The sequence below is a fragment of the Anomalospiza imberbis genome, chromosome Z (assembly GCF_031753505.1).
Source record: "Anomalospiza imberbis isolate Cuckoo-Finch-1a 21T00152 chromosome Z, ASM3175350v1, whole genome shotgun sequence".
In the NCBI taxonomy this organism is placed as follows: domain Eukaryota; kingdom Metazoa; phylum Chordata; class Aves; order Passeriformes; family Viduidae; genus Anomalospiza; species Anomalospiza imberbis.
The window spans coordinates 47,736,754-47,764,082 of record NC_089721.1 but is presented as its reverse complement, the minus strand read 5'-3'; the positions used below and the strand labels follow the sequence as shown (position 1 = coordinate 47,764,082).

Genomic DNA, 27,329 nt, shown 5'->3' with positions numbered 1-27,329 from the left:
GACACACCTGAAATTCACAGTGCTTGTTTGTGAGTGGGTGATATTTCCCTTGAGTTTCCATTTGAATTTAATATCAGGCTGCTGGGTTAGTACAGAACTTTTACTCTCTAATAGGATGTGAGATCATCCTCAGAATCTCAACTAGTAAAGTGGCTGTAAACTTTTTAAAAACCACATGACAGTCCCATTGAAATCCAGCATGCTAATTAAATTCTGCTGTAAGTATTATTAAGTATGACAAAAATAATTACAGTGTTTCTTCATCCTTTGTATTCCAGAAGTTGAAGAAATTCAATTCTCATCAGGTTATCCTGACAGCTTAAACGAAATTGAGTATTAAATACAGTCTGCTGAAAGGAATGAAGCACATTGAAGAACTGTATGTGAGAAACTGCACGAACTGCCTATTTTAAAATATGTTTTAAGTAAATGTTGGACTGGTTTGAATACACACCAATACATAGGAAGAACTTGGACCACTCATGTTCCTCGCCTTTTCAATGAAATTATTGACTCAGGGCTTCTTAGACCATAAGTTTTTGATATTATTTCCTCTTTTGCATGAGGTATCAGTAATTACATAAAGGCTTCCCATTTTGCACAGATCATTCATTTTTAATTTTTTTAATGTTTCTGGTATACAAGTAAAAAGAGGAAATTCAAGTTGCACCTTTGAAGTCCAATATTGTGTTATCTTAAATCTGCATTCAGTGAATGTTTTGTGTTGGGGATAGAATGGATTTTTGTTAAGAAAATTATACATGTTTTGAAATAACAAAGAAAATAGTGTTAGCTACTAGTATTATCCTACAGGTTAAGTGCAATTATTCTCAATGACAAATCTCTCTGGAAAACTTAATAGTCTGTTGGCAATTTTTTGTGACTGTGTAATTTGCTATAACAAATACATTTGTCAATAACAAACTCACTTTTAGTGTTCAGTATAATACAGCATAAGATGCTTGCTGTGGATTTATATGAAATGAAACACTTTAAAGCCATATGTTTTCTGGGATGAGAGTCTTGTTGTTTGTTCTTTTATTAAATTTGTACACTCACAGAGAATGCACTTACACTTTGCCCAACCACAGATATCTTGCATTTATATTAATAAGAAACTGAATTCACAGCTTGTTATTTTTTAAGGTTTTATGAATTTGTGTGTAAGGGTTTTTTTTTAATTTACTATAACTTCCTAATAAAATTTGAGTATCATCTTATTGCTCTGCTCTAGATTTCATACTAATTAGTTTAAGGAGAAAGTATTGAACATAATAAAGTAGCCTGAATTAATTTTGAACATGAAGAGAATGAAATGTGTGGATCATATCACCTACAAAGGCAAACAAAAAGTAATCTGAACTGCTGCAGGAAGCTATGTACTGAGTGGTAGAAATTCTTCTTACAGCGACCATATCCTGCTCCTTTAAGAACTAAGGATATGCTTTTCCTAACAGCATATAAGGATCAATAGCACCTAGGATGATCTAGGTCCTTGCATCTTTCATAGATTTTGATTTTGGTGACAGAAACAATTTAAGAGATTGTTCAATGCAGTACATTCAATACTCATATATTTATTTAACCACACAGATTTAAGCCATTTTTTGTTTCCTGGAGACCAAGGAAGAGCCAAAAGGAATTGATATCTTATCTGCACATCCTAGATACCTACAGTCTCCCTAGTCCTGCTTATGAACACATCACTCTTGCTATTATTCAAAAATGAAACCAAATAATGGACTGTTTCCTACATATCAACCCAATTTTACAGTTGTTCTGAAAAGTGCATGTTTTGGTATCAATATTCAGCTCAAATTATCTAAGCAGAAAACAAGTGAAGATGAAGCAGTTAAAATAATCAGGCTTGGTGGTTCTCTGTATGTAAATGAAATGAAGCGTGAAGTACAACTGTTAGGCTCCTATCTCTAAATATTTATGCAACTCTGCCTCACTCCATTAAAGTGATCAGATTTAGGCTGATAAAATAAAAACCTAAATGAAAGATTCTAACCTGCTCTCCACTGAGTGATTTCTAGGGACCTCATTTCTACAGTGATTTTATCAGTATCACTGAAGGAAATACTTATCCACAAGGTGTGAGGCATTGCCCTGAGTGGGGGGAGAGGGGTGGAGGCAAAGAAGGGGTGGGGGGGAAGCTCACCATCACCTAAATTCTTCCTTAAGTAGGGAACATCACCTTTTCAATCATTTGGAATGACTAAAGTACAGAGAGAAAATCTGAAAGGTGGCTTTCATTTACTTCAGTGTCTGATGAATATCAATTCATAGAATAGGAAATTCAGAGATTAGTGAAAGAATGGCTGCAAAACATTTGAAAACTGGGTACGGTGCATTAAGATTTCTCCACTGGCAAACTTCAATTTTATGGTGAGATAAAAAAATATTCTATCAGCTCTGTCCAAATGGGAAACTCCTCATACAATTAATTTCTGTCCTGGATCCATATTTACTTACTATTTTTAATTCACTGCTGCAGTAGCTGTACCAGGACCACAGTGGGGCAAAGAACAGTTCTTCTGAGACTTGCCATACCAGTCCTGTTTAATGTCTGAAAATTTCTTCAAAAGTTAATGAAGACCTTACAAGTAATTGCTTTGATCCCAGGTGTGTCAAAATCTGTAAAATGGAAATGAAAAAACCTTGAAAAGCAGCTATAATGCCCCAAACAGTAAATGGGCTTGTATTTGATTGCTAAAAATGTAGCTTTGTGCTGGACTGGAACTCAGCTTGTCCTGAGATCAGTGGAGAGCTCTTTTATTGTCTTCCCGTTCAATACTGTCCTTATGTTTAATCTTGATTTTATTCTTTAAATATTGTCCCATTAGTTTTCATTTTATCATTATCCTTGCTAATTTCAAAAAAGAGGGGCAAATTCAGATCTCATTTACACCAACAGAAATCCAGAATAACAACTGTTATAAAATGTCACTGTTATTCTGTCTTTATAAAGTAAATGAAATGGTATTCTGACTACGGTATCACACCAAAATAAACCTAATATAAACTTCACTTTACAATCACGAAGACTCACAAAGGCTGCTCAAGCCAAGCACTAAAAGACCTGGCATTTTGTCCACCTGGTTGTGAGCAGAGCTTGCCAGCGTGACTGCCCTCACTCAGGAGACCCACCACTCCAAAGCAGCAGCGGTGTAAGGGCAAAGCCTGGAGAGAGCACACTTCTCTTGCAATGTGACAGACACACTGAGTACTGTTCTAGCTCTCACGTTTTGAGAAAGAGAAAACCTGCCTCTCATCCCACCTCAAAGAAAAGACAAGCTGTCTGTTGTGGTGCATTCACCAGCCACACTCCTCAGTCTGGGCCACTCAGGAATTCTCCTTAGGCCTCAGCCTGGATTCATGGCTCCTGGGCTCACCCTTGAGCTGACCAGAAACACCCGGGAACTTCTGCTGCCAAACTAGCCCCTGTTGTCTGACAGGCAGTCTTGGAATGTTACTTACCTGAACCATTAACCTGAATCATGGAATCACAGAATTGTTAAGGTTGGAAGGGAGTTCTGGAGATGATCAATTCCAACCCACCCTGCCAAGGCAAGGTCACTTACAGCAAGTGACACAGGAACGAGTCTAGGTGGGGTTTGAATGCCTCCATAGAGGGAGACTCCACAACCTCCAGGGGAAGGCTGCTACAGTGCTCTGCCACCCTCAGTGTAAAGAAATTCTTCTCATGTTGAGGAAAGCTCTTGAGCTTTACTTTAGGGTCAGTGCTCCTCTTCCTGTCGCAGGACACCACTGAAAAAAGTCTAGCAACCTCCTCTTGGCAACTGCCTTTGAGATAGTTGTATGCATCAATGAGATTCCCTCTCAGTCTTCTCCAAACTAAACACGCCCAGCCGCTCATAACGTCGTAAACGTACGCAGGAACTGCGGCGGTGACCGGGCCGCACGGGTAGCGGAAGGCGGGGCGCGGCACCAGCCAACCCGGCCCAGGCGGGGCGCGGCACCAGCCAACCCGGCCCAGGCAGGGCGCTGCCGCCGCGGCCGCCCCAGCAACACCGGCCGCCCCGCCCCGCCCCGCCCCGCCCCGCCCCGCCCCGCCCCGCCCCGCCCCGCCCCGCCCCGCCAGCCAATGGGCGCCGGCGCCCAGGCCAATGAGGAGCTTTGGGGCGGCTCAGTCCGGCCCCCTCGGGCGGCCGAGCTGAGAGCGCGGCGCGGGCTCGGCCTCGGCCTCGGCCTCGGCCCCGGCCCCGGCCCCGGCCCCAAGGGGGAGGGGGGGTGCTCTGGTGGGAGCATGGCGGCGGCGCGGGAAAAGGGGAAGATTGTGAAGCGTGGTGAGTCCACGTCCCCCTTCGTACTAGGCTCCATCGTCAGGATCTTCATGAAGAACTTTCTGTGAGTGAGCGGGGGGCATTTCTCCCGCCTTGAGCGGCCGCGGCCTGCTCCTTCCGCCCCGCCGTAGAGGGGCCGAAGCAGCGGAGCGGGATCGCGCGGGTACCCAGGGCTGGAGGAGGGAGTGCGGGAAGCGGTGTTCCATGGAAGGTGGTGTCTTGCTGGGGGGCACTGCTTTGCGGGTTACGAGTCCCGGGGGTTGTCAGCGCAGTGTCGCTTCCCTGGGGGCGTGTTCCCTGGTGGCAGCCTCTGCGTGCTCTTTGTCTCTCAGGTAGGTGGCTGCCAAGCAGTGGAGAAGGGGAGACTGCAGAAGGTGCTCGTAGTGCAGTGGGGATAGGCCTTGAGACCCATTAGGGTGAAGTGTCTGTGGTCTTTGCACGTGTTTTTTCAGCTGCTGTGTACTGTGAATACCATTATTTTTGGGCGTATTTGTTCCAGCAGAAGTTGTCGGACCGTTTTCTTACGGCTCCATTCGAGCCTTGAAAATCTTCAGTATTGTAGTGCGTGAGTTATGTGTTAGATGTTAATTGAATTCTCGGAGACAGTAGTTAAATCCTCATTAAGGGTTCATATACCTTCTCTTCCACAAGTACATGGTTTATGATATTGTCTTGCCATTAACTGCTTTGTATTCCTCCTTTGGTGGTAATGTTTCAGCTCTCTGTGTTTGGCACAGTGCAGGAATAGAACATCAAATGGTTCTTTATAACTTTAGGGTGTTAACTTGATACGAGTTAGCATGGGTGGGTTTGGTCTCTTCCCATAGTTCCTGTTGCAGTAGGCATTCTGGATGCACACGATGAAAGGTATCAAATGAAGTTAGAAAAAAAACGAACACTAGAGATAAGCTGATGCGGTAACTTCAGAAAGCTACTGCATGATCAGTTTTCTGTCTTTTTTTTTGATGCATAAAATAAAATGATACCCTAGTAAGTTCATTTATGAAGTTGTCATATTGCTGGATTTTATTCTTCATAGTCACTGATTTTAAAGAAAGTTCTGGTGAGTACTCTGGCTGGTGGGAATATATTTCATGGTGTTTCACTGAAATGTTGGTTTTCACTCTTGAGACTTTCTTACAAAACGGTATTTTCACGGTTGAGTCTAGATGACGAATTGTATGTGTTTAATAAAATAACGAAATGTTTCTAAGCAAGTTCCATTTTGTTTTTAAAGGTTATGTAGTGTTTTAAAATTCAAAAACTTGCTGTGCTTTCCAGAACATACACTGTCTGTGAGATACATCCAGGGCCCAACCTGAACCTCGTTGTAGGTGCTAATGGTACAGGCAAGTCAAGCATTGTTTGTGCTATCTGCCTGGGACTGGCTGGAAAACCTTCTTTCCTAGGGCGAGCTGATAAGGTAATTATGAGCTTTTGTGATTTTCATAGTTACTCTGAATTTCATTCAGAGCGCTTTCACGCAGAGGATAGGGGGAAAATCTCTTGTCCTTGATTTGCTTTAATTTTATAAAAGGTAAAGCATCTGAATTGAGGAGTAACCTGGTCCAGAGACAATGGAGGGTTATTTTAATTAACTACTTGCTGTCTTGTATAAGTTATGAAATGGAAACACCTAAATTGTAGCGTAATCTAAGTCGACTAGAGGTTTTATTTGAAGATAGCTAAGCATCCACAGTGGGGTAGAAAAATGCCACTTAATGGCCTAAACATTTGATAAGGAGTACCAACTAAAGGAGAAATAGACACAGTCTGAAATAAATTCCAAAATACATAGTACCTCTAGAAATAATGTACTTCTAATGTGTCTTGAAAATTCAGCTAAAAGCATAGTGGCACTGATCTTTGATTTAAATAGAATTTGGATTGCTTTACTCTGTTTTCACTTTTTACTGTCAAGATATGCATTGACGCTGTAGTAGGAACTGTATATCTTGAAATTTTCACATTTTTGCACTTGCTTTCTTGGATATTCTCATTGGGTGAAATTTCTCTGAGTAGATTTGGAGCAATAAATCTGGGTCTAAATGATTGCACATATTCTCTTGTAGCTGCTCAGTCATAAGCAAATGTGAATATGGGAATTGATTGCATGGCAGTATTGTGTTTTGGTATTTCTCTTTGCTTCTCATGATGTGTTTTCATACTATTAGAATTGGCAGTTCTAGTACAGGTACTTGGCAGTGTCTTGTCTTTGTTCCCCAAATTCACAAGAACTTCTTCCTGTGGTTCTGCTGATTATAATTTGTTCAGTTTTGGAGGCTGAAGTTGATTAGAAATTGTTAACTTGTGGAGGAGGTGCTAATGCTTCTGGTGGAGGATAGTGTCTTACTTTATTCTTAGTGCTTTATTTTTCTTTTAAGTTTTCAATAAAATACATTGTTAAGTAGCTCCATTATACAAATGTTTATTCTTGTAAGATAATACATTTAATTTTGCAATAACAACTTGTAAATTCATTTTGTAGATCGGTCTGTTTGTGAAGCAGGGGTGCATGAAAGGCATAGTGGAAATTGAACTGTAAGTAGTAAAACTGTTTCCTCGTGTGCTTTTAATTGGATCATTTCCCCCCACAGTCATTCACAAACTTGTGAGAAAAAATTTTGTTGTGCAGAGGTCTGTCTTTAAGCTTAATTTGTACTTTTTTAATTCCTTCAGGCTTCAAAACATAAAGTTACATAATTATCACACAAGAAATAAGCAGTGATGGCTACTCTTGATCGCACTTTCTGAAGCATTTCACCTTGTTTCGATGTACAAAAAATGCATAGAAAAAGATAGTTCTATATGGTGTGTTTAGCTTTTGATTCCATTTAAGGTTCTGATGGTTTAGTCACTACTGCCATCACCATGTGGTGGTTGGAATTCTTTTAATTGAAGAAAAAAAAGACAAAAGTCTAAGTTTTAAAAAAGATTGATCTGTCTTCACTTTCTTATACTGATACTGCTGGTAGGAGGGGCTTGCCTACATTCTCATTGAAAATATCACATACAGCTAGAAAAGAAGTAAAATAAATGATCTGACTAATTCCACGTAATGCAGTCTTGTAGGTAAGCTGTTATAAAACAGAGCAACTGGAAATCTTTTGGCCTTAATATTCCATTAATAGCTTCTGCATAGGGCAGTACTACATGCATCCTTTTGTGGATGCTATGGCACAGATGACTTTAATAAGCCTTAGCCTGGTCTTTTGGCGTGAATGAAAGAGAAAGTAGAGATAGTCAACTGATTCATAGCCTGTGTTAATTTGTATAGCAATTGGCCACCTTGATCAGATTCTCTGAAAATTTTATTGAGGAAAAGGAAATACTGCAGCATAGCCTTGGAAAAATTTTTGTCTGTCAATTTTTGTTATTGTGGGATTGATCAAGTAAGACCTTCTTTAGAGATTGGCCAGGCAATATGTTCAGGAGATAGGATATCTTTCAGGTAGATGGTGTGGTTGTTTTAACAGAAATGTATTGCAATGTTACTTGAAATTCTGGAAAGAATCTTGCAATGTGTGAAGATTTAGCATTTCATAGCTCATTAGACATAACATGTCATGGTTGCAGTGTAATTGAGTCCTTTGTCTGATTGGTAGAAAATATTTAAATACAGTATCTAGAATGGAAGACCAATGATGCAGAAGATTGCTTTTTTGACAGGAACTAAAAATTGAAGATCTGTAGGCATGTATTGCCTTTGTTGAATTTGGTGCTTGGAGTGTAGCTAAACCCAAGTTATGATAGTACAGTGATGTTATTTTAATGAAAGAAAGGAGCAAAGGAAGTCTCATAAATTAAAAGGAGGTGACACAGAAAGTAATAGTTCAGTAATCAAGAAATAGGATCATGTCCCTATGGCACTTAGTCCAAACACCAGCAGCAGATGTGTACTCACTTCTGCATTGAACTCCATTCTTAAATGTCCTGAGGTACATGGCCACTCTGCAAGTCTATATTCTCCATCCTTAACAATGTGCTTAATAGGCACTAGACAATTTTTAAATCAAAATAGTAAACTAAAATTCCAAGAGTTTGACTTAGTTGTTATTGCTGCATCTTAATCAGACTAAATTTTTGAAAATAGGTATGGAGCTAGAAAACTAAATGAAAACTAATGTATCTGTGGTTTTTAAAAGCAGAAAAAAATAAAAATAAATTAGTATTTTTTTGTGTTGTATGCTATTTTTTCTCAAATTGAATATATATACACAGCTTACTGATGTATTTCTGTATACTAATACTTACACATGTATTGTACCTCATTCACAGCAATTTTAAAACTTCCTAAATGTCACACAGATTATGCTTTTATAGAAACTGTTCATATTTGTAACAACTTCTAAGTATTTCATACATTCAGCATGAGCATCTCATTTACATAAGTAACTTCTGAGTTAAGATTTGCCAATATTCTTGATGTTTCCCATGTGAGTGTAGTTCATCACTGAAGTACTGGATTTTTTCTGAATCATGAAAATGAGAATCTCATGCTACTGTCCAATTAATTTACATTAAATATTTAGCTGTCTATAAATTCTAACAATACTTTGACACTGAGTAACCTTTGAAAGTGTAACATTTTCAGGTGTTCTTGAAAGTGTAAACACTTCTTTTTATTAATCAGGTTCAAGTCACCAGACAATATTCTTATCAAACGTGAGATTTATGTCATGAACAACACATCAGTGTGGTTTATCAATGGAAAACCAGCAACCTTGAAAACAGTAGAAGAACAGATTACAGCCTTAAACATCCAGGTGGACAATTTGTGCCAGTTTCTTCCTCAGGTATGAAATAATTTTGAAAGACAGTGGGTGCAAATAGAGTGCTGTACTTTGAGAAGATTTTGTTGCTGGTTAGCTTTAGCAGCACTTTACCTAATTCAGTGGGACAGCACAAAGAACAAGAGGGGTGAGGCAGCCATACTGGTGTAATGGTGAAAGAAAAGAAGAGCTGTGTGACCTTTAAAGCTCACTAATCGGACAATTTTGTACCTGTTGATTCTGAAAGGAAAGATGCTGATGTTCCCTGTCTTCGTGGTCAAGTAGCAGCACTTGCTAATAGAGCCTTTCTGGTAATGTCAGCAGTTTGTTGAGCATAGGGCTGAAAGATGTGTAGGATTGAGTTACGTAAAAGTAAAATCATTGTAATGGAAAATAAGTTCTAAAGGAGAGAGAATAAAGAAAATACTACTGGCAGTTTCTGTATTTGAATGCAGGTTCATGCAGGTCAGAATTCCTGTGTAGAGAGCTGAGTTGCCTCACATTGCACCTTAAAGTTGTGACAGGTTTCTTCCCAGTTCATGTGGATCATCAGGATTGGTACTAAAAGGAAACCTTATCAGAGCCTAGCCGTGGGGTTATTATTGAATTCAAGAAGACATACAGAAGAGCATTAAAGTTTAGAAAGCTAATACTGCAGAAATAAAAATATGCCAGGTGGTGTATGGTTCATTTTTACTTATATACAGTATATGTTTGGAACTTCCAGCATACTCTGGTAAAATACCTTTGTTTTTAAAAACTTTTTCTCATTTAGTATATAAATGTCAGTTCAGTCAGTATTATCTTGTTGATAGTTCTGGTTTATTTGTTCTTTCCCAGTGTATCAACAGCAAGCATGCTTCTTATATCAGTCTCAGTTTTGAGCTCTTCTGTCTTCAACAGAAATACTTCCTAATAGCCTCAGCTGCCAGCTTTAATAATAACTTCTACGTGGCTTAACTTTTGAGTTACTCATAGTATTTATACTGCAAGGCTGCTTCAGCAGCCTGAGAACAAATGCTCTGGAAGATTTGGTGGCTACTCCATGAGATGGTCATTAACTATGACAGAGCTATTTAGTGTCAAACTGTAAGTGAGGTCATGTTCATGAGAAGTATGTTTCAATGTATAAATCCAGTATTATTGTATTGCACTGTTCTAGCTAATCCTATGCTTTTTATAACTTTTTAAAAATTTTGTAGGACAAAATAGGAGAATTTACAAAACTGAGTAAGACTGAGTTGCTCGAAGCCACTGAAAAATCCATTGGTTCTCCGGAAATGTACCAGTTTCATTGTGAACTGAAAAATTTCAGAGAAAAGGAAAGAGAAGTAGAGGTAAATACGTTCTTCAGACAGCAGTGAATGCAGGAAAAAAGAAATAAATTTTACCCTGACATATAACAGAATTAGAAAGTGGTACTTATTTACAAAGTCTGTGGTAAGTTGATTTTAGCAAATAATGCTAATCTTCTCTCAGAACTCATTCACTCTGACACTCACATGCTTCTGAGTACAAAGACGTGTGCAAATGGTCCAGACCCAAAAGACGAGAGATGCCTGTTGTCAAGTACTACTTTCTTCTCTGGGATTTTTGACTGGCAACAACTTCCCTAGACAGATCTTTTGTCTTCTGTAAGTCATTGACTTATGAACAAGCTTGGTCCTTTGCTTGAGTATTGCTCACTTCCTTGAAAATAAAGAGACAGACAAAAAGGAAAAGGACCAGTGTTCTGGGAATGATGTCTGTCCTTACCCATACAGGCCATTATTTTAATCCTTTGTTCTCCTGTTCCTGTCATTTTGGATGGTTTCCCTCTAGTTACTGCTGTACTAAAATGTCTCCTCTGATGTTAAGTTTCTGCTTTAATGTACAGGTGAGATGTAGACTATTTCTGGGAACTGTTTAGATACTGTAAAACCTGAAAATATATATTACAGAACTTGTGCAGAGAAAAAACCACCTCTTTAGAGAAAATGAAACAAAGGGTTGAACGGTACAAGCAAGATGTTGAAAGATACCATGAATGCAAGCGCCATGTAGGCTTAATAGAGATGCTTGAGAGGAAAAGGCCGTGGGTGGTAAGTTTCATTTCCAGTGTTTTTCTCACTTAACCTGTTTTCTGTAAGACTGTGAAATTTGAAATAGGCCAAAAGTTGCTTTAGAAGAAGTGTGACTGGAGTATCATCTGAATATCATTACAATTGCTTAATGCAAACAGGCCAGTTCTTGAAATTCTGGTCTAACTGTGATGTTTGCTTACACACCTAGCTGAATAGGTTGCTTCAGAAGTAGTTCAGATAGTTCCTGCACAGTTAGGAAAGCCAGCAGTGCAGGCCAAGAGCAGTACTCCTTTTATTCTGTGCAGAGGCAAGTGGTTTAAGCTCTAGACAGCTCTGCTTGCTTCTTCAGCTGTAACTTTTTTAATGTATTTTTTGTTAAATTTTTTTAGAGGTTATGTTCCTCTTAATTTATTAGTTTAAATTTAGTGTGCATGACAGACATGTCAGTGAATTTAAGTTGCCAATCTCAAAAATATTAGCATTTGGAAAGAAAAATATTAAAACACATTTGAAAGAACCTAGAGTAAAGAGCAGGTCATTTACACAAATCAAAGTCTTTCTGAGGAGCACTTTAATACTACCTTAGTTTAGTGTTGAATGATTAGTCATATTAAATGATTCTAAACAGTTAAAACTGACGGAGATTTCAGTTTACTGAAATGATATGTTGTTTGGCTTGTGTGCAAGCTTAGAGTTATGTTATATATATATAAGTATAGAGTTAATGAAGTACAGATATAGAACTTCCAGAAAACTTGATTTACTGCTCGTGAAGCATGCAGAAAACATACTTTTGCAATTTTGCATATAACAAAGCCTGATATGGCTATGTAAAGAACATTATGGCTTTTGCATCTTGAGCAACTGGAAATCCCATCACTGCCTTCAAATCTTTTTGCTAACAGCAGAAGGATTTAGGAGTAGCAGTTTAAAGAGATGGATGGTGATAGATGTTAAGGAAGTAGGGTATACCTTCTGTGATGTCAGTACTTGCTGAATGGTGGGATTTTTTCTTACTACGTGGTGCTGGCCTGGTGTTGCATAATAAATATAGACTGATAATGATTGTTCTCTGCTGTAAGATATTTGCTTCTACAGAACTCTAAAGACTTGCTGGACACTGGCAGAGGAAAACTAAGCTATTGACTTTATCTGCTGTCAATTAAGTTGCCTTCCATAAATTAGAGAACATTGCTGTTAGTCACGTGATACTTAGTATAGTCAGACTTTGTCACACCTTACTTCCATTGATGTCTTCTAGGCAGTTTATATTGCTCAGTATGTTAAAGGCTTTTAGTGGTTGTACTCAGTTAACTGTAACTTTTTGGCCACTGAATCCATAGAAACAACAGTATGCTTTGACACCTTGGTGGAGTTCTGATTGACAGTAGAGAATCACTAGTGTATATTAGATTCAGGGAAAAGAGAAGTGAACTGGAGGTAAATATGTACTTTAGCATGTGGCTAAAGGGAAATTCTAATAAATTTTAACAAGAGATCTTTCATGTACTTAATTTACATTTGAAATCGAAGAGCATCAATGTAATTGTTTTACTAGGTAGAGGATATCTGAATTACGGGCTGTAATAAAATTTCACATTCTGTTGCTGTTTTGTGATTTGTCAAATTGTGACAGAATTTTTGGTATTCTCTTACATTGCAAAATACCAAGCTCTTTCTAAAAGAAGAATTGCATTGTTCTACAAGAGCATGGTTTTTTTTTGTTGTTTTCACCTAGCACTGTTTAATCCTAAGAATAAATTAGTGGTTTTGTGTTTTAAAATGGGGTTTACTAAAGTTGAGAGTAGTATGGGAGTTTATTCTTCCTTCTGTGGATATTTCATTTGCTCCATCCTCCCCAAAATGCACATTTCAACTTGAAGACTAAACGCACCTACCTGTTGAATTTACCTTTATAACAAAGCAGCGCAGCTACACCTGAGCTCTCAAGTCAGCTGGAAGGCAGATGTGTAAACACTGTGTGATGTTGTGAAATAAAGAAGTAGACAGCCTGGAAATACCATAACTCAAATATGACATTAGACTGTTTTTTAATCATAGAGGTAGAGGAAAAGAGGAAGTCTAGCGATGAGCTTGTTCATGTTCTGATCACTGTTGAAGTGCATTTTAATTCTGAAGACTCTACTGCTTTTCACCTCAGGAACATCCTTGTTCACTGGGGACTGAATGATCCCTACAACTCTTTGTCATTGGAACTAGTAACAGTATTAATTACATAGCTGCTCTAATACTAGTTTCTGAAAGAGATTTTATGTAACCACTCATCAGTTTTAGAAAAAAAAATGTTTGTACAGTTTAAAATACTGCAATATAATACAGCAGTTTTTCATTGTTTTACTTTCAACTCCTCCAAGGAATATGAAAATGTTCGTGAACAGCATGAAGAAGTGAAACAGTGCCAAAAGCAAGTTAAGAAAGAACTGAAGTGTCTGAAAGAAATGCATATCCCATGGGCTAAAAAAATCCAAGAAGTTGAAGAAAATTTAAAGAATCTGGATATGAAAATCAGAGATAATGTAGGTACTGAAGTCCTTGTTTAACACAGATAATATTTCAGGTGTTCTGTGTTCAGCTTTCTAAAGCTCTAGTGTGTGTTTCTAAAGCTGTATTGATGTTTCAGCAGAAATTTTTGTGAAGCACCTGTGCCCTTGGTTCTCAGTGCCTTTTCTGTGTCTGTTCAAGGAATACATTCCTTAGTAAACCTTTAGTAGCAGTTCTTCAGTCTGCTCTTGGTTTTGTAAAAGCAAATCATAAAATTTCTCTTCAATGTACATTAAAAATCTTCTGGGATATAATGTTAATAGTTTCTCCAAGTTAGATAATTCCATTGAATTAGTTGCCTGTTTTCATCTGTTCTGTGGTTTGAGTTTGTGGGATGCTCGCTCCTTTTATCTTTTTAAAATGTGGTTTATTTAAGGTAAATTATAACTTTTCTGACCTAAAAGCATTCCTCTAATATTGAACATAATTGCATAAGAAGGACTTGATTTTTTTTAATTAGACAATATTCTTCCATCAGTTTTGAATATTTTTATGCATAAGGTTATTTAATGGGAAACTTACCTATATGTTACAGTTTATGCAAGTTTTTTTTCAACAGCTGCTCTTCCTGGGTTCATAGAAAAATACTATTTTCATATGAAAAATAAGAGTACTGTAACTTCCTGCAGGATTTTAAGTAGTATTTACTATTCAGAAGTCATTGTGTGCATAAGCTGCACAAATTGGTAGTGGATAACCATACTTAAATGATGACATGAGAATGTTTGTTTGCCGCAGTCAGTTCTGTTTGACCTACTCAGAGGAGTTGATGTGGAGGCATGCAACACCTTCAGAGGGCTGCTGCCTTGAAGCATGAGGGTCTGAAACTTCAGTGGCATTTAATATACTGTGAGTTAGTAAACTAGTCATGTACTTCCTCTAAAAAAAAAAAAACAAGCCAAAACACACACCCTTGCCCCAAACAAAAAACAAACACAAACCAGACCAGAAAAACCAGACAAAAAACTCCTACAGATTGTTTTCCACAGCATTGTTGTTTTTGTTGTGATAAACACTACACCAACATTAGGAAGTATTCAAGTAACTCATAATTATAGGAAAATTCTTTGGTAAAAGTATTTAGGTTTTGTGTCCTGCAGTATTGCAAGAGTTTATTATGCTGTGCAGCAAAATACCTAACTGCTCCAAAATGTTGCAGTCTTACTGCAGTTGCCTTCTTTTGGTCTGGTTGGGCTTTTTGTTTTGAAGGTTTTTGTTGTTTAAAGTTAAGTGTACTTTCTTAGAGAAAAGTTAACATCTGGAAATTTTAAGTCAATTTTCATAGTGCAACAATGCCTTCATGCTTGTGAATTGCTAAACTTTGTTTTCACTGCTTGGTCTTATCCTTTTAGGTTCTACTTATATGTATCAAGCTACTGTGTTATTTTGAAACTGGTAACAGTTCTACTTCACCATTGGTGCCACTGTTCTTGGAAGCATTGGGTTGTATTCATATAAAAGTAATACTTTACATTAAAGTTTCTACTTTGTTTCTATGAGAAACCTAGGACAAATGGTGATTATTTTAACTTGCAGGGAGCTTGCTCAGCATAGGCAATTCCTACAAAACAGTGGAAGAAACCCTGAGAGAATGTTCAAGATGATTAATTTATATTCTTGAATCAGCATATACTTCTTTTCAATCTAAACTTGATGAATAAAGCCTTTGCATACCTTATATTCAGAAGGTTAACTGTATGCTGAAGTATTGTTTAATTTATGTCTGGAAATTGGATTTGGTACATTTGTTCTGCAGTATTCTAATAGCCAAAAATACAGGAAGAAGGAAAGAGGGTAAATTGGAAATTAAGTAATTTATAGAAGACTTACTGAGGTACTCTAATATGGCTTTCCAGTGATGAGTTACAATTTTGTATTTTATTCATAACTTATACTATTCTTTATATAGTATTATACTGAGACACTTCCAAACCTGTTTTTTCTGATGTTAAATGATATGTTCAAGTCTAAATTGAATGATTATTTTTTTGTCTTGAACTCAAGAGTCCAGAATTGTGGAAAAAGATGTAAGACACTGTATTATATATGTGGTTATGGCATGAACTATTTGCAAGATACCAGGCAAGTTAAGAAGATCTGAGAGATGTATTGCTGCTTTCTTTTGTGGCAGTACCTTTTTTTTCAGCTGCTGAAATCTATTTCCCTCACACATACTTTCGGTGTTCAGCTGTTGAAATGTCCTTGGAAAGGAGAATCAGCACTGATTGCACTGTCAGATAGTTTTGATGTAATGTGAAGGTGCAAGGCTTAAGTAGCTTAAAATGGCTTAAGCTGCTATGTCTTGATTAGTTCCTCGCCTTTTCATAGACTGCATGAATTTTTTGTAACTTAGAATTCTATCTTTGTATAAATGCAGGCATTTGGCAGGAATTTCACAGGTAAATATTCTGTAAGCCAGAAGAAGTTGATTAGTTTCAATTTGGCATTAAGGGAAAGCAGTTTAAGTCTGCTCTGTTCTGGATACACAGACGTGTAGGGAATATAATTCTCTTCAGATCCTTTCCTCCAAGCTTATATCCATTATTAAATGACTTTAATTCTGACGGCTTCTTGAGGGCTTTCTCTTGACTTGAGGATATATATGTGAAAGCAGAAATAACCACATCTTCATTTTGTCTTTCTTGAAGTTTGTTGGCTAAAAGCCTAGTATGGAGTTTAGTTTTGTCTGGAAGGAGCTGGACAGCAAGGAAAGGTGGAATAAATCTGGGAATTATATTAAAGAATATATCCACACATTGCATGACTTTTTCTCCTGTCTCTTTGTGTTAAAACCCTTTCAATTTCTGGATTGGAATAAAAATTTTTAGTAACACTTGGTGGTGTGAATGGTATCATGTAGAATGTGAAAAAAAGAAATGGACCCACTTTATAGCAAAAGTTTGAAATGGTGTATTTTCAGAACTGTTTCTTCAGGCTCTTTAAAGGCATTTGAACAGACTTAACTATGCAATGCAATTTTTTAGCAATCTTTAATAGTGTAAAGCCATCTTTTTTGGTTGTACAATGAAAATCATAAAGACAGTTCTAATTGTTCTTCTGTTCTGTATGTAGGTCTATCTATAAACATATAACTGGAAATACAATGGTGAATGAAAAGCAGAATTCCAGTTCCTTAGTAGTGTCCTAATTTTGAGAGCCTTCAGAATTGTTTTGTGAACATTGTGCATCAGTTTCCTGGAGAGAGCTTCCTCTTCAGACTGCCTCCCTGAGCTCTTTGGAAAGAGCATCACAGAGTCAGTACTTCATAGCAGTCAACTGCAAGACTCAGATGTATTTCTTCTGTGTTGGCTTTATGCAAACTGTCTTCATGAGTCTTAAAATTTTGGGGGATTTTTGAGGTTGTGGTAGGGAGAAAATTCTGCATAGTTTTATTTTCTCAATTTTTGATGCATCTTAGTGTTTTCAGTATGACTTTTTGTAGGAAGACATTTTTTCTGCTGAGTGCTGTGTTGGTTTCCATGTCTGCACTGGAATTTCCTTGCAGTCTTTCCATCCTTCTGCAGTGTTCCAGTATTCTCTTCACAGTGCTTCAGCCTTGAGGGTTCAGGGAAGGAGGAATACAGTTTTCAGAGAAAGGATAGTGTACTTCCCTTGTGTTCAGAACTCAGCTGTGTGAGTACCTGGGCAACTTGACCTAATAAAGCATGCACTGAGAAAGATGGAACTGGGTGATGCCAAGGAATTCCTTCCAACCTATATTGTTAACTTCCACTTCATAGAAGCTGAGGACAGAGAAGGAGCAGAGACATGGATGCCTACACATGAGCCAACAAGTTGTTAGGCTCAGTTGTGTAGGATCTAGCTCTAGCACAATGCATTTCAGAGGTAGGATGACTTGGACAAAACCTGATTTGGCCATCCTGTGCCTAGGAGCTTAAACCTTGCTCGCTCTTTACTATCACCTTTCTTTGCAGAGTTGGTGTGGAGAAAGAGGCAAGAATGTTTTGTAATTGCAGGCATCTGAATGTAATATTTGTATTGAAATCAAGGATGGAGGTATTTTAGTTTCAGATTAGGAGCTTCCTCCATATATCATGCCAAAATTTGCAGACCTATAGCTGAATGGTTGTTAACAGTACAGTATGTATGCCATTATGTAAGTCTTCACAAATTGCTGAAATTATACATGCTACAGATAGCCACAGTTAAGAATAAGAAATGGGTGAGTATGGCTTTGTCAGTAGTAAAATGGAGAGTAAATACTTAAATATGCATATGCAAGATGCTATTCAAAATCTGACTATTTACAAATACAACTGAATATATGACTGTAAATTTAAATATCTTGCTCTATGCAGACTGCTGAAATCAGAAGTATTTCCCAGAAATGTAAAGAGAAACAAGATGCATTGGAGATTAAAGATAAACAGGTAAGAGTCTTGCTGTCTGATTTTTCTTGGTGCTTGTTTTTGGTTTTTTGTCTGCTCTTCTGTTAGCAGAGTGTCAAATTTCTATGAAGATGCTGCAAGTGCTTGCACTCTTCACTCCCTCCAGTACATGATATATCTTTAGAACTCTATCAGTCAAGCAGGAATTACTAAGAGAGAGGTGTGTACTGCATAAATTATGTTGCCTACTAAAATAGACAATGTGTGCATATATATTGATAGACAGAGACATATACACACATGCTGTTTGTGATATGCTTTCCTTGAAAAGCTACAGCCTCTATAGTGTGAGAGGCTGGGGTTATTGTTTCTAAGGATTTGCATCTTGTAAAAGAGGCATCCTTGCAAGGATGTGAAATAGTCTCTCATCTAAGCACCTGGTCAAGAAATGTATAGTAAATGACATGTATAAGGATGCAAAGTCAACTTCCAGGTTCTGTTTGGGCTATAGATTTTACTTAATCATAGACTAAGCTTCAGATGTATTAAGCAATTGTTAAGCAATTTATTAACCTTTAAGGTTCTGCTTTTGTGAAAATGAAGGAACTTCAGAAATTGATTTATAGGCTTGCTTGTGTTTTTGCTTATGTTCTTCAACTGCCATACTGCTATTGGAACAGTGTCATAGTGCTGTTGGAACTGTAACAAACTCTTGGGGTTTGGATGCATGGTTATGTCAGCATTTAATAGCAGTTGCACAGGTATCCTAGGTATTAGTTGTAGGTTCTGTATACCAAACTCATTTCATGTTGGAAATACTAAAATTTTAGATTGAAGAAATTAATCAAGCATTCAGAATGAAAAAAGATGAAGAAACAAACAGGCAGAAGAAAATACACCAAACTCAACAAATAATAGAGGAGTGGCAGAGTGAGCTGGATACAATGGCAGTCTGTGAGAATCTTCAGCCACAAATTGATGCTGTTAATACTGAGCTGAAAAAAATACGAGAAGAGAGGGCAAATATTGATAATGATGTCAGTGATCTAAGAGCAGAAAAAAACAACCAAGAGCGGGAAGAGAAAAGTAAGTTACTTAAGGTTTTTCTTTGTCAATTTATTTTACTATTTTAATGAATCTGCTTGTACAGAATCTCCTAGTCCTGCTGTAGTGAAATAATTCCAGGTGTTTACTTCAAGCCTTGTAGTTGGCTTACTTGTAAAGCAGTCCTCTTTCTTGTTAACAGCTTTATTAAAAGTAACAACCACTTTCAACATTGAACAAGAAGATTCAAAAGTAACAATTGACCTTAAAACTATCCTTCAAAGAATCAGTATTTTTGATCTCTGGGTAAGGAGACTCCTTTGGCAGTTTGGAGGTTTCGGGGATTTTTTGGTTAAAAAGGAAGGTCTGTAGTAAGCAGTTTGCTTTGAAGAGGCAATACTTTAGCTATTTCATATATTATATGTAATATATTAGCTGCTGATGCTGCAATTGTCCTTCTTAGATGAACTTGGGTAACCTTAATTCCAGAGTTCCTTTAAATTAGTCTGGGATTTGCAATTAGTCTTTTCTAAGAAATAAAATGAAATTGAAAAATTGAAGCTTGACAGGTGGTGAGGATGTTGTATTCGTATTCCTCAGTGAATGTTGCTCATTTGTACGTACCTGTCTGGCACTTAACTTGCCATAGAATCCAAGAAGAAACTGAGGTAGAGAGTCCAGGTGACATGGGGAAGGAGACACTATATTTTATCTTGAATAGCACAAAATTGTCAGGTTTTGATCTCTGTCTCTTCTGAATAGCAGATGCTTTCATACACAGTCTATTGTCACACATTTTCGTTTTTGCCAGCATGAAATAACACAGATATTTCACATTATTACTCCCACTGTCTCTTTTCTCTGGGGATGTTTTCGTTTTTAGGTACAAAGGTAGAACAAGTCTTGAAAAAAGATACCTTCAGGGCAAAATTCCTGTATTTTTACTGTGCTTACCATATTTTGTTATTCTTTGGATAAGTTTTTAATTCTGTTTTAGATTTTAAGCATTTATAGTTTTTAAGATTTCTTCAGAAGTAGCAGCATCTCAATTCTGGAAAGAGAAACTTAGTTCTTACCATTTACTAACAACCTTAGTTTTGGAGAAGTGTAGTCACTAGATACCAGAAAATGCTGGTTGCAATGTGTTCTTGCTGTGGACTCTGATTAAGAAACTGCCTTAAATTGCAGGAATAATTGATCGCCTTGGTCAACTTAATAACATAATGCATATGAAGGAAGAGAACCTTAAAATGAGATTCCGAGACACACACTCTGCTCTTATGTGGCTAAGAAACAACAAAGACAAGTTTAAAAAAAGGATTTGTGAACCCATGATGCTTGAGGTAAGAAGATTTACTTGCATACCACTCTGTTAACACAGTTGGATTATTTATGTCTTGCAAGGCTTTGAGAATGATTGGAAAACTTTTAAGACACATCTTGGAATGTACTGCCAAGTACATGCAAGATATTCAGAATTAGAATTCCATAGGCAATGTAGTAATTGAGTAAGGTGAGATGGCTCCTTTCCTCCACAAGAGGATGCCTGTTGCAGGTTTCCTCTGGTGCAACCAGTTGTTATCCAATCTTACTACTTAAGTGGTTCTTAGTTGCTACTTAAAAAAGCAGTGGTGGTAGTTGCCATTTGAGTATCTTCCCTTACAGCACAACCTGCTCAGCTATGATTACTTCCCTCTGTGATCTCCGAGTGGTTTTTATTGTTTGCTCTACCCAGCCATCTAGAGACACAGAAATCAATTGCTAGTTTTGTTTTGTGTGTTGGTTTAGTTTGATAGCAGCTGTATGATCTAGGAATAGCGGGGCTAAATTTTCAAAGAGGATATTACTTTTTTTAGTGCATTGCACCTCTTGCAATATACGCTTCATGTAATGTGAAGAGGAAGAAGATCTCTAGTTGCACTTCTTTTCAGAATTGCAAACTTACTTAATAATATATTGCTACAATTTAAATTAGTATATTAGAATATTTATATACAAATTATTACACTTGGTGCATGTACTAGGACTCAGAATTACTTCTGTTTAGAATTAAATCCCAACTATTTCTTGTTATTACCGGAACTTTGAATTCTGCCTGAAAGACCACATCAAGATAATTTTATAAATGCTTCAATAAGGATATCTTTACTTTTACTTAAGGCCTCATTAACCTCTGTAACATGAATTGATGTGTGGATTTGTTTTCTCTGTGTCAAGGTGTAACCCCAGCCATCACTCAAGCCCCAGGCAGCTGCTCACTCACTGCCCCATCTGCAGAATTGGGTAGAAAATCAGAAAAGTAAAGGCTTAGACAGCTTGTGGTGTGAGATAAAGACAATTTAATAGGGAAAGCAAAAGCCATGCACATGAAGAAAGCAAAACAAGGAATTAAGTCACTGTTTCTGTGGATGGACAGGTGTTCAGCCATCTCCAGGAGAGCAGGGCTCCATCATGCATGACAGTGACTTGGTGTCTTGGTTTTGGCCTAGGACAGGGTTAAACTCTGGTAATGCTTGAGAGGGTGTGGCCAGACCCTAATTTGTTCCATATAACCTCACCTCTTTGCAGCATGAGTAAGGGAAAGGGACTCTTGCTTTTGAGAATGGCATCCCTTTCAGGCTGGGAGACGTCACATTGGGCAGTCAGCATTTGTCGGGGGTTTTCAGTGTAAATTGTTAGTCTTACACCTTTTATTATTAAAATTGCTGCAGTTACTGGTTACTTTCTTATTTCTGTTTCCAGTAAATTATTCTTATATCAACCCATAATTTTCACCTTTTTTTTTGCCTCTAGTTTTCAACTCCATCTGACTCGAGCAGGAGGCAGAGAGGGGACAAGGGGAGCAAGCCAGTGGCATGGTTTTAGTGGGCCTTCTAAATTTAAGAATACCATTTCTATACTATGACATTTAGGAAGCCATCTCTCCAAGTGTAGTGCCTTCCTTCTCCTTCTCCTCCTTACATACTGAGGATGATGATCTGGAATATCCCTTTGGTCATTTTGGGTCACCTGTTCTGGCTGTGTTTCTTCCCACTCCCCCATGTACCCCTACCCTACCACTGTGGCTGCTTGAAGAGTAGAAAGGGCCTTGGCTCTGTGTAACCTGTGCTCAGAAATAACAACCATCTCTGTATAATGAACCCTCTGCTCAGCACAAGCCCAATACAGCCCCATACTGGCCACTGTGAAGAAAATTGACCCTACCTCGGTCAAAACCAGTACACTTTGGTATCATGTAAATTAGTCTCATGTAATTACGAATTCCAGCTTTCAAATTGCTGTTAACTGTGCTCACCCTTTCGCTAACTTGAGATCATTAAATTGTGTAGTTCTGTGTAATTTTGCCTTTATGTTTCATGTATAGTGACATAATGTTTAATTACTAATGAAAGTTAACTGAAAACCACAAACATTAATGGTTCATTCAGATTTGGAAAACTTCATCAATTTTAAGTATGTGGGGCTTTTCTGTTAGGAATTCAAAGACACTTCAGTTTAAGGAGTGTGGTGTTTTCTGTTGCTAACTGAAAAACCCTTACTAGTGCTGGAGCAGAGCCATTACACATAATTTGGGGGGTAGTTGCAATTGTAAGGTCAAGATGGGGCAGAAGAGGGAGAGATAGTATGGTGAGAGATGGTGATAACTTCAGGAGTGCTGAAAAAGGATACGGATGGCTAAAGATTAAGCCATCTGTGACTTACCATAGGTTTCCTCCCAAGAGAATTGGTTGCAAAAAAGGAAAAAAAAATTTAAAGACATATTCTTGTTTTCATTAAATGTAGGTGTGGATATCATCTTGACTATTTAAAGTGCTTTTTGGGGATGATAAGTTGAATTGTATTAAATCACTTGCTCATTACCTTTCTTTATTAGATCAATATGAAAGACAGTAGACATGCAAAATATGTTGAAAATCACATTTCATCCAATGACATGAGGGCTTTCGTTTTCGAGAGTCAAGAAGATATGGAGACATTTCTGGTGGAGGCAAGTTGGCACCAATTTTAAAACTTTATTAAGTATTGAAGTAGGAGCCCTGAACTTGGAAGTCTACCAAGTAAATCTGTATGACAGTGATAGATATCTATATCATAACAAGTAGATAATGTGAAGTGTTCAAAGATTTTCTTCAGAATTAAGGTTTTCTTAAACCTTAGACTAAGTGAAGGGATTTAGAAATATTAAGGAAATGTTGTTTTTTAGATTGTCTTCCTTGGAAAGGTAATAATCACTTAAATAGAAAATACTGTGTGTACAAGAAAATTGCTAGAGTGGAAATTACAAATTTAGTACCAAAATTTTCCACTGCCCTTTGACTAAAGAGGCAGGAAGCATCTTTTGTGACATGCAGTGGTCCAAGCAGCAAATCAAGCTTGTATTTTCATAATTTTACTGTCTCTTGAATCGGTGAGAAGATTGCTCCTTTTGAAAGTCAGGCAGATGATGCAGGAGGAAAAAACCAGAAGATATGGTATTAAACTGTCGCAGTGTTTCCCAACTACAGTCAACACAATGGTGAATTTAGTGACAAACTGTCCTGCAGTTTTTGAAGACTCATCCACTCTTCATGGAAGCTAACCACTTTTTTATACCTGAACAGTACTGGTGATATCTCAGGTTCTGGGAGCTTTTCTTGCTTGCATGGTTGTGGAACTCAGTTCAAGTCTGCTTTAACCAGCTCGACTAATCTTCACTTATACTATTAGCTCTTTAGACTGAGCATTTGGCTCTGAGTTTCTTTGATTGCTTTTATTTTCTCTAGCAAATAGTGTTTTCAGAGACGTTAATAGAGTTTGCATTTAGAGAACTTGATTATTTCTGAGCCAGATTGGATTTGTAGGTTCTTCCAGAGGTCATCAGTTGAAAATAATTCTGACTCTTTGAGTCACTAATTAATATTTTATTTGCATATAGTAATTTTTTCTGGTCTTTACCAAATAATCTAATACAATTTTAATATAGGTGCGTGATCGTCAGAAACTAAGAGTGAATGCTGTATGTGCACCTGCTGAATCATGTGCTGAAAATTTACCTTCAAGACCTATTGAAGAATTACAGTATGTTTTTGATTGTATTGGGGAAATAGTTTTAAATGCAGTGGGTTTGTTTTGTTGCTATGTATTAGAAATTTTTATGCAAATCAAATTATCACCAGTTCAATTCTGGGTTAGTGGGACTTCTTTCTGACTCTTCAGTAACTTCAGCTTGCTTACCTGAATTTGATTGTGATACTTGCTTTTTTTATCTCTTCTTCAGCCGATACGGATTTTATTCATATTTACGGGAGTTATTTGATGCTCCTGCTCCCGTGATGAGTTACCTTTGTTACCAGTACCATGTTCATAATGTTCCTGTGGGAACACAGAAGACTAGAGACATGATCGAAAGGGTAAAGTATCTGAAGAAGCATAAATGCACCTGTGGTGTGGAGTTTTATTTTGGAAGTTGTTTGGCAAGTAAACATGGAGAATGCAAAAAATTGCTTTAGCAATTTTATTTATCCTTTTTATTTACCTTGTAGAAGTGGGAACACTTCATTATGGGCTAACATATTTCAAGACATGTTAACAAATTCAATCAACCTAATTATTCACTAAACCTAATTGACAGAATATAGCTGATGAAGCTGCATATATAAACTGGACAACATTTTTAGTCAAATGTACCTTATCCTATGGAGGCTTTTTGCTATTTCTGATTTACTGGATATTTTTTCTCTTCATGTATCTTGAGTTATAGCAAATCTTTGGTTATTTGTAGTATCCTTTTTGATATGAGTCCTTTAAAATTATCAGCTCTGGTATTTTTCCTACAGATGCATTTGCTTGACTAAGACATTACAGCTCACTTTCTGGTTTCGTCTATTCATTCTTGAGTACTTTGTTATACAGAATACTTGTGTAACGTTACATATCTGAACCAAATAGAATCCTTGTTCACTATGCAGTACCAATGCTAATAATTTTTTATTTTTGTCTGTAATATCTTAACAATCAGACTTCTTTAGTTATGGTAATATACTCCAAGAGTATCTCAACAGTTCTTTGCTTACCAGTCTGAATTACAAGGGTAATGCTGCATTAAACTTAACATCTTTTTGCAGAGTTTTTTGTAATTAATAAGTAGGTCCTGAATAAGCTGAAGTTTTTTTATTCTGTTTATCAATCACATTTATTCCTTGTTCTGAAAAGTATTGCCTTAAGTAAAGCATTTATCAGATTAATTTTTTTTTTGTCAGATTAATATTTTTCTTTATTTCTTAGGTCATAAAGGAAACCAATCTGAGGCAAATATATACAGCAGAAGAAAAATACGTTATTAAAGTGTCTTCTTACACAAAACAAAACCTGTCTAGTAACATATGCTTGAAGGAGGCACAGCATCTCACTAGTTCAGTGGATACGGAGGAAAGAGGACAACTGGAAAACCAAAGACAGGTAGAAATGTATTTCTGTAACTGTATATGTTGTGAACCACTAGCTGTTTTATCATGCATTAAGCAGAGCCTGCATATGTTAGTATGGTATGCTAGTGGTGCGTGTTCTTTTATTTCAGGACATCAGTAATACGTTAAAGTCATTGGATGCACGTTTGACTGCACTGTTCAATACACAGAAACTTCTGGATCACAAGGACAATAAGCTCAGACAAGAAAAGAAGGAGCTTTTAGAGAGAGGAAACAGGAGGAGGCAGTTGGAATCAAAAATTGGTGTGAAGTATGATAGGTAGGAAACAAGCTACATTATCTATGAAATAATCTATAATATCTATATTATCATTTTAAAAGCAGAAATATTTTTGTTTTCTTTTACTGCAGATGCTTTTACCCTTTCAAGACAAGGAAGGTGTTTAGAAATTATTACGACAGTATCTGAGACAATATGTAGCAATGTTCCAGATTATTTTCTGTAGTAAAATCATAGGATTCCAGTTAAATATCACTGCATGTATTTACTCAAATATTAGTTTATTGTTCTGACTTCTAGACTATGTAGCACATACCTAGATAATGCCATAATGTGCATAAATGGTACTAAGTAAGCATGTCAGGGATTGAGTAAGACCCCAATTGTCCATAGTATTATTCATTGCATATCTTTTGTTTTTGTGGGCCTCTGCAGTTAGTTTTTCTGTTACCGTTTGTCATAAGGCAGAGTCAGGGCATGATTCAACAAGGTATTTCATTTAAGCACACACTCCCAGTAGGCAGTGTAGACAACATTACTATCCAGTCTGGACCTTTCTTGTTTTAACCTAGGAACACTGTCTATCAATTCTTCTACTGTGCACCTCATAAGAGAACTTTGTTCCATCCTGTCAGTGGTTTCCAGGTCTCTTGTCTACGGTGAGCAAACAGAGTGCCCTCATCCTGTGCTGTAGAGCGTATGCTGTAGCTCCTGACCATCTTTATTGCTCTCTGAGTTTGTATCATATTGTGGTCCAAACTGAGTGCAGTGCTGAACAGAGAGGAAAAATCACTTATCCTGCCTGTGCTTCTACTCACACAGCCTGGTTTGCTGCCAGGGTCCACTGCTTGCTTATGTACAGCTCACTGTTCACCAGTGCCTCAGGTTCTTCTTTGCAGAGCTTTGCTGCAGCTAGTCTGTCCTAAGCCTGTATTACTGCCAGACCCACTGTCTTCCCAGGAGAGGACTCTGCATTTGTCCTTGCTGAATCTCACGAACCTTCTGTCAACCGCTTCCCCAGCTTCAGTGTTCCTCTGTGAACTGCAGGCCTATTACCCAGTTCAGTGTCTAAAAACCTGACAGCAGGTTTCCTCTCTCTGCTCTTCCCTGTGACTTGCAGGAGTCCTAAACAGGACAGAACATAATCTGTGGTACTGACTTGTGGGCAAGATGAAACAAACAAAGAATCACTATAGAACCACATTGTTTACCTATTTAGTCTTCAGTTAATCCAGACTGTGGTCTCCAAATTTGAATGCATGAATGGTGTGGAACACAGCACTCAAAAAATGAGAGAAATTAGTCTAGATCCAGTAGACTCAGAGGAAGATGAAGATGATGCAGGTTAATGCTCCTGCATGTATCCAGTAGTGAGGCTAAGCCTGATTTCCTACTAGACACTCACAGAACACATCTAAACACATCTAAAGCATATGTGTATGTATGACCACACATTGCAGAGTGGTCATACAGAGCAACTGGACAGATGCAGCACTGGTGGTTGCCTCATGTTTGTATTGTGTCTGAGCAGCATGAAATTAC

General features: G+C 37.5%; 2 protein-coding genes across 2 annotated transcripts in view; both read left to right on the top strand.

Annotated features, from left to right (window-relative positions):
* MAMDC2 (MAM domain containing 2) overlaps nucleotides 1-2,013 on the top strand; it is a 57,662-nt gene extending 55,649 nt beyond the window's left edge. Inside the window, exon 14 of the mRNA XM_068175637.1 lies at nucleotides 279-2,013. Coding sequence (XP_068031738.1) covers nucleotides 279-340 — 62 coding nt within the window. The 3' untranslated portion in view covers nucleotides 341-2,013. The remainder of the gene's footprint in view (nucleotides 1-278) is intronic.
* Nucleotides 2,014-4,235: 2,222 nt separating this feature from the next.
* The window catches only part of SMC5 (structural maintenance of chromosomes 5), a 38,333-nt gene continuing 15,239 nt past the window's right edge, over nucleotides 4,236-27,329 (top strand). Inside the window, exons 1-15 of the mRNA XM_068176423.1 lie at nucleotides 4,236-4,374; nucleotides 5,592-5,733; nucleotides 6,799-6,851; nucleotides 8,944-9,106; nucleotides 10,285-10,419; nucleotides 11,023-11,163; nucleotides 13,521-13,682; nucleotides 18,027-18,098; nucleotides 18,887-19,142; nucleotides 20,289-20,443; nucleotides 22,975-23,088; nucleotides 24,064-24,158; nucleotides 24,358-24,490; nucleotides 25,365-25,538; nucleotides 25,657-25,826. Coding sequence (XP_068032524.1) covers nucleotides 4,274-4,374; nucleotides 5,592-5,733; nucleotides 6,799-6,851; nucleotides 8,944-9,106; nucleotides 10,285-10,419; nucleotides 11,023-11,163; nucleotides 13,521-13,682; nucleotides 18,027-18,098; nucleotides 18,887-19,142; nucleotides 20,289-20,443; nucleotides 22,975-23,088; nucleotides 24,064-24,158; nucleotides 24,358-24,490; nucleotides 25,365-25,538; nucleotides 25,657-25,826 — 2,066 coding nt within the window. The 5' untranslated portion in view covers nucleotides 4,236-4,273. The remainder of the gene's footprint in view (nucleotides 4,375-5,591; nucleotides 5,734-6,798; nucleotides 6,852-8,943; nucleotides 9,107-10,284; nucleotides 10,420-11,022; nucleotides 11,164-13,520; nucleotides 13,683-18,026; nucleotides 18,099-18,886; nucleotides 19,143-20,288; nucleotides 20,444-22,974; nucleotides 23,089-24,063; nucleotides 24,159-24,357; nucleotides 24,491-25,364; nucleotides 25,539-25,656; nucleotides 25,827-27,329) is intronic.